The 8,214-nt window shown below is 49.1% G+C and overlaps 1 protein-coding gene across 2 annotated transcripts in view; it reads left to right on the forward strand.

Moving 5' to 3' along the window:
* The first annotated feature begins 4,989 nt into the window (after positions 1-4,989).
* TMEM151B (transmembrane protein 151B) overlaps positions 4,990-8,214 on the forward strand; it is a 35,101-nt gene continuing 31,876 nt past the window's right edge. For both annotated transcript variants that reach the window (XR_015869650.1, XM_088445392.1), the window contains exon 1: positions 4,990-5,436. Coding sequence is in view for 1 of the 2 variants with exons in the window: in XM_088445392.1 (XP_088301518.1) it covers positions 5,356-5,436 (81 nt within the window). In the remaining variant the exon portion in view is untranslated. The remainder of the gene's footprint in view (positions 5,437-8,214) is intronic.

Genomic DNA, 8,214 nt, shown 5'->3' on the forward strand with positions numbered 1-8,214 from the left:
GTGATGGAGGGACAGTATTGAGACAGGCAGTGATGGAGAGACAGTATGACACTGGCAGTGACGGAGAGACAGTATGAGACAGGCAGTGACGGAGGGACAGTATGAGACAGGCAGTGACGGAGGGACAGTATGAGACTGGCAGTGACGGAGGGACAGTATGAGACAGGCAGTGACGGAGGGACAGTATGAGACTGGCAGTGACGGAGGGACAGTATGAGACAGGCAGTGATGGAGGGACAGTATGACACTGGCAGTGATGGAGGGACAGTATGAGACAGGCAGTGACGGAGGGACAGTATGACAGGCAGTGATGGAGAGACAGTATGAGACAGGCACGGATGGAGAGACAGTATGAGACAGGCAGTGATGGAGGCACAGTATGACACTGGAAGTGATGGAGGGACAGTATGACAGGCAGTGATGGAGGGACAGTATGAGACAGGCAGTGATGGAGGGACAGTATGACAGGCAGTGATGGAGAGACAGTATGAGACAGGCACGGATGGAGAGACAGTATGAGACAGGCAGTGACGGAGGGACAGTATGACACAGGCAGTGATGGAGGGACAGTATGACACTGGCAGTGATGGAGGGACAGTATGAGACAGGCAGTAATGGAGAGACAGTATGAGACAGGCAGTGACGGAGGGACAGTATGACACTGGAAGTGACGGAGGGACAGTATGAGACAGGCAGTGACGGAGGGACAGTATGACACTGGCAGTGACGGAGGGACAGTATGAGACAGGCAGTGACGGAGAGACAGTATGAGACAGGCAGTGACGGAGGGATAGTATGACACTGGAAGTGACGGAGGGACAGTATGAGACAGGCAGTGACGGAGGGACAGTATGACACTGGCAGTGACGGAGGGACAGTATGAGACAGGCAGTGACGGAGGGACAGTATGAGACAGGCAGTGACGGAGGGACAGTATGACACTGGCAGTGACGGAGGGACAGTATGAGACAGGCAGTGATGGAGGGACAGTATGAGACAGGCAGTGATGGAGGGACAGTATGAGACAGGCAGTGATGGAGAGACAGTATGAGACAGGCAGTGATGGAGGGATAGTATGACACTGGAAGTGACGGAGGGACAGTATGAGACAGGCAGTGACGGAGGGACAGTATGAGACAGGCAGTGACGGAGGGACGGTATGAGACAGGCAGTGACGGAGGGACAGTATGACAGGCAGTGATGGAGAGACAGTATGAGACAGGCACGGATGGAGAGACAGTATGAGACAGGCAGTGATGGAGGCACAGTATGACACTGGAAGTGATGGAGGGACAGTATGACAGGCAGTGATGGAGGGACAGTATGAGACAGGCAGTGATGGAGGGACAGTATGAGACAGGCAGTGATGGAGGGACAGTATGACAGGCAGTGATGGAGAGACAGTATGAGACAGGCACGGATGGAGAGACAGTATGAGACAGGCAGTGACGGGAGGCACAGTATGAGACTGGCAGTGACGGAAGGACAGTATGAGACAGGCAGTGACGGAGGGACAGTATGAGACTGGCAGTGACGGAGGGACAGTATGAGACAGGCAGTGACGGAGGGACAGTATGACACTGGCAGTGACGGAGGGACAGTATGAGACAGGCACTGACGGAGAGACAGTATGAGACAGGCAGTGACGGAGGGACAGTATGAGACAGGCAGTGACGGAGGGACAGTATGACACTGGCAGTGATGGAGGGACAGTATGAGACAGGCACTGATGGAGGAACAGTATGAGACAGGCAGTGATGGAAGCACAGTATGAGACAGGCAGTGATGGAGGGACAGTATGACACTGGCAGTGATGGAGGGACAGTATGAGACAGGCACGGATGGAGAGACAGTATGAGACAGGCAGTGACGGAGGGACAGTATGAGACAGGCAGTGATGGAGGGACAGTATGAGACAGGCAGTGATGGAGGGACAGTATGAGACAAGGCAGTGATGGAGGGATAGTATGACACTAGCAGTGATGGAGAGACAGTATGAGACAGGCAGTGATGGAGGGACAGTATGACACTGGCAGTGGTGGAGGGACAGTATGAGACAGGCACGGACGGAGAGACAGTATGAGACAGGCAGTGACGGAGGGACAGTATGAGACAGGCAGTGACGGAGGGGCAGTATGACACTGGCAGTGACGGAGGGGCAGTATGAGACAGGCACTGACGGAGGGACAGTATGAGACAGGCAGTGACGGAGAGACAGTATGACACTGGCAGTGACGGAGGGACAGTATGAGACAGGCAGTGACGGAGGGACAGTATGAGACAGGCAGTGACGGAGGGACAGTATGACACTGGCAGTGACGGAGGGACAGTATGAGACAGGCAGCAGGCAGTGACGGAGGGACAGTATGAGACAGGCAGTGACGGAGGGACAGTATGACACTGGCAGTGACGGAGGGACAGTATGAGACAGGCACTGATGGAGGGACAGTATGAGACAGGCAGTGATGGAGGCACAGTATGAGACATGCAGTGATGGAGGGACAGTATGAGACAGGCAGTGATGGAGGGACAGTATGAGACAGGCAGTGATAGAGAGACAGTATGAGACTGGCAGTGATGGAGGGACAGTATGAGACAGGCAGTGATGGAGGGACAGTATGACACTGGCAGTGATGGAGGGACAGTATGAGACAGGCAGTGATGGAGAGACAGTATGAGTCAGGCAGTGATGGAGGGATAGTATGACACTGGAAGTGATGGAGGGACAGTATGAGACAGGCAGTGATGGAGGGACAGTATGAGACAGGCAGTGATGGAGGGATAGTATGACACTGCAAGTGATGGAGGAACAGTATGAGACAGGCAGTGATGGAGAGACAGTATGGGACAGGCACGGATGAGAGACAGTATGAGACCGGCAGTGATGGAGGGACAGTATGAGACAGGCAGTGATGGAGGGACAGTATGACACTGGCAGTGATGGAGAGACAGTATGAGACAGGCACAGATGGAGAGACAGTATGAGACAGGAAGTGACGGAGGGACAGTATGAGACAGGCAGTGATGGAGGGACAGTATGAGACTGGCAGTGATGGAGAGACAGGCAGTGATGGAGGTACAGTAAGAGACATGCAGTGGTGAAGTACAGTATAAGACATGCAGTGATGGAGAGACAGTATGAGACATGCACTGATGGAGGTACAGTAAGAGACATGCAGTAATGGAGAGACAGTATGAGACATCCAGTGATGGATGTACTGTAAAAGACATGCAGTGATGAAGTACAGTAAGAGACATGCAGTGATGGAGGGACAGTAAGAGACATGCAGTGATGGAGAGACAGTATGATACATGCAGTGATGGAGGTACAGTAAGAGACATGCAGTGATGGAGGGACAGTAAGAGACATGCAGTGATGGAGAGACAGTATGATACATGCAGTGATGGAGAGACAGTACTAGACATGCAGTGATGGAGGGACAGTATGAGACAGGCAGTGATGGAGGGACAGTATGAGATAGGCAGTGATGGAGAGACAGGCAGTGATGAAGTACAGTAATAGACAGGCAGTGATGGAGTTACAGTAAGAGACAGGCAGTGATGGAGGTACAGTAAGAGACAGGCAGTGATGGAGGGACAGTATGAGACATGCAGTGATGGAGAGACAGAAAGAGACAGGCAGTGATGGAGGTACAGTAAGAGACATGCAGTGATGAAGTATAGTATGAGACATGCAGTGATGGAGAGACAGTAAGAGACAGGCAGTGATGGAGGTACAGTAAGAGACAGGCAGTGATGAAGTACAGTATGAGACATGCAGTGATGGAGAGACAGTATGAGACATGCAGTGATGTAGAGACAGTAAGAGACAGGCAGTGATGGAGGTACTGTAAAAGACATGCAGTGATGAAGTACAGTAAGAGACATGCAGTGATGGAGGGACAGTAAGAGACATGCAGTGATGGAGAGACAGTATGATACATGCAGTGATGGAGGTACAGTAAGAGACATGCAGTGATGGAGGGACAGTAAGAGACATGCAGTGATGGAGAGACAGTATGATACATGCAGTGATGGAGAGACAGTACTAGACATGCAGTGATGGAGGTACAGTAAGAGACAGGCAGTGATGGAGGTACAGTAAGAGACAGGCAGTGATGAAGTACAGTATGAGACAGGCAGTGATGGAGAGACAGTATGAGACATGCAGTGATGGAGAGACAGTAAGAGACAGGCAGTGATGGAGAGACAGTAAGAGACAGGCAGTGATGGAGGTACAGTAAGAGACAGGCAGTGATGGAGGTACAGTAAGAGACAGGCAGTGATGGAGAGACAGTATGAGACAGGCAGTGATGGAGAGACAGTATGAGACAGGCAGTGATGGAGGTACAGTAAGAGACAGGCAGTGATGGAGGTACAGTAAGAGACAGGCAATGATGAAGTACAGTATGAGACATGCAGTGATGGAGAGACAGTATGAGACATGCAGTGATAGAGAGACAGTAAGAGACAGGCAGTGATGGAGGTACAGTAAGAGACATGCAGTGATGGAGAGACAGTATGAGACATGCAGTGATGGAGAAACAGTATGAGATAGGCAGTGATGGAGGTACAGTAAGAGACAGGCATGTGATGGAGGTACAGTATGAGACATGCAGTGATGGAGAAACAGTATGATATAGGCAGTGATGGAGGTACAGTAAGAGACAGGCAGTGATGGAGGTACAGTAAGAGACATGCAGTGAAGTACAGTATGAGACATGCAGTGATGGAGAGACAGTATAAGACAGGCAGTGATGGAGAGACAGTATGAGACATGCAGTGATGGAGAGACAGTATAAGACAGGCAGTGATGGAGAGACAGTATGAGACATGCAGTGATGGAGAGAGCTCTCCCAAGGTCAGGTCTGACTCCTCCAGCTGTGACTGTGTTGCTCTCACCTCCTCCTGTATCTCCTCCTCTTCCTCCCTCCTCCCGTCTCCCTTCCATCTTCCCTGGGAATCTCTCCCATCCTCCGGCTCCTGCAGCATCCTTCCCTCTGATCCCTCCTTGCCCCTGTCCCCTTCCCTCCTGCCCCTGCACCGCTCCATCTGTGTCATGTGTGTGTCATGTGTGTGTAATAGTGAGTATATGCCATGTAACACTGAGGATAGGGTAACACTGCATTGTACCATTGTGTGTATGTGTGTGTGTGCCAGGTGTGTGGAAAGGGCTCCTGACTCATGCCCATGTGTGTATTGTGTACATGCAACATACAGTGTGGTGAGGTTATAGATGTGAGAGGCCCTGAGAGTGTGGGGCTTCTTGCTGTGTGTGGGGGTAATGACTCTCATTCTGGTACCTCTCTCCTCACTGTTCTGCCCCTGGACAGGGCACTGCTTCCCTGATTGGCAATGTCCCCCCCTGCATCTGGTGCCAGTGAGAGCAGCACAGGGTCAGTCCCTCAGGAGGAGACAGATGCTGTGCGGGAGCTGGTGAGTAGATGGGGGCGAGAGGGTTAATGACACCGCTTCTGTTTATGTTAGTGTCTGTGTACACCCTGTAACAGATATATATATATATATATACACACACACACACACACAGCTATCCATGATTCTGCATCACATACAGAGATCTGTCATTTATATCACAATACCACACAGCGATCTGTTACCTTGAATCACACACAGCGTTCTGTCACCTTGAATCACACACAGCGATTTGTCACCTTGAATCACACACAGCGATCTGTCATCTTGTAACACAGTGATCTGTCGCTCTGTATCACACACAGCGATCTGTCACTCTGTATCACACACAGCGATCTGTCACTCTGTATCACACACAGCGATCTGTCACTCTGTATCTTACACACAGCGATCTGTAATTCTATCATACACACAGTGATATGTCACCTTGTTGTATCACACACAGCCATCTGTCACCTTGTAACACACATTGATCTGTCACTCTATCACACACAGTGATCTGTCACTTTGTATCTTTCATACAGCGATCTGTCACTGTATCACACACACCTATCTGGCACTCTGAATCACACAGCGATATCTCACTCTGTATCACACAAACAGCCATCTGTCACCCTGTATTGTACACACAGCGATCTGTCACTCTGTATCACACACACAGCGATCTGTCACTCTGTATCACACACACAGCGATCTGTCACTCTGTATCACATACCCAGCGATCTGTGATTCTGTATCACACACACAGTGATCTGTCACTCTGTATCACACACAACTATCTGTCACTCTGTATCTTACACACAACAATCTGTCACCCTGTATCTTACATACAGCGATCTGTCACTCTGTATCACACAGCGATGTGTCGCTCTGTATCACACACTGTGATCTGTCTTTCTGTATCACACACACAGCCATCTGTCATCCTGTATTATACACACACAGTGATCTGTCACTCTTTAACATACACACAGTGATCTATCATTCTGAACACACACACTGATCTGTCGCTCTGTACCTTACACACAGCAAACTGTCTCTATGTATTACACAAACAGTGATCTGTCACTTTGTGTCACACACAGTGATCTGTCACTCTGTATCACATGCACAGGCATCTGTCACTCTAAAACACACACACAGCGATCTGTCACTCTGTATCACATAGCAATTTGGCACTCTGTATTTCCCACACAAACGATCTATCACTCTGTATCACACACAGGGATCTGTCACTGTATCACACAGCGATCTGTAATTTTGTATTGCACATACAGAGATCTGTCATTCTATATCACACACACAGCAAGCAGTCACTCTGTTTCACACACACAGCAATCTGTCATTCTGTATCACACACACAGTGATCTGTCACTCTGTATTTTACACAGAGCGATCTGTCACTCTGTATCACACACAGCGATCTGTCACTCTGTATCACACAGCGATTTCTCACTCTGTATCACACAGCGATCTGTCACTCTGTATCACACACACAGGGATCTGTCACTGTATCACACACAGCGATCTGTCATTTTGTATCACACACACAGCGATCTGTCACTATATCACACACATCGATCTGTCACTTTGTATCACACACAGCGATCTGTAACTCTGTATCATGCACAGCGATCTCTCATTCTGTATCACACACAGTGATTTGTCACTCTGTAACACACACACACACAGCGATCTGTCACTCTGTAACACACAGCGATCTGTTATTTTGTATCACACACACAGGGATCTGTCACTGTATCACACACAGTGATCTGTTATTTTGTATCACACACACAGTGATCTGTCACTCTGTATCACACACAGTGATCTGTCACTCTGTATCTTACATACAGTGATCTTTCATTCTGTATCACACAGCAATCTGTCACTCTGTATCACACACAGCGATCTGTCCCTCTGGATCTTACACACAGCGACCTGTCACTCTGTATCACACAGCGATCTGTTATTTTGTATCACACACACAGTGATCTGTCACTATCACACACAGCGATCTGTCACTCTGTATCTTACACACAGCGATCTGTCACTCTGTATCTTACACACAGCGATCTTTCTCTCTGTATCACACAGCGATATATCACTCTGTATCACACACACAGGGATCTGTCACTGTATCACACACAGCGATCTGTCATTCTGTATCACACACACAGCAATCAGTCACTCTGTTTCACACACACAGCGATCTGTCACGATCTGTCACTCTGTATCACACACACTGCGATCTGTCACTCTGTATCTTACAGACCGATCTGTTACTCTGTAACACATAGGAGCAGATTCAATTAGCCGTGGCCAATTTTCATGCTGGACCTTTTTCATTAGTGGGGATTCCTCGCGCGGGATTCCCCAATACCCCACCCACGAGTCCCCGCAGTTGGACTTACCTCGCACCCCATGTAGGTACGAGGTAAAATCTGTGTCAAAACGACCAAATCAGCCTCACGTGCGAGGAAAAAATAAAATTGATTCCGCAGTTTACGCGAGTCCTGATTTGACGGCACGGGACAAAAGCTATTTAATTGAATAGCTTTTCCAAGCTCGTGGGAATTTAGGCCGGCAATTAGTCGTGGTGTAAATCGTGGTGCAGCTAATTGATCTGTCCCATAAAGTACACTGTGATCTATCACTCTGTATCACACACAGCAATCTGTCACTCTGTATCACACACAGCAATCTGTCACTCTGTATCACACACACACACACACAGCGATCTGTCACTCTGTACCACACACAGAGATCTGTATCTTTGTG

This window comes from Taudactylus pleione, unplaced genomic scaffold, assembly GCF_031769625.1.
Source record: "Taudactylus pleione unplaced genomic scaffold, aTauple2 ptg000378l, whole genome shotgun sequence".
NCBI lineage: Eukaryota > Metazoa > Chordata > Amphibia > Anura > Myobatrachidae > Taudactylus > Taudactylus pleione.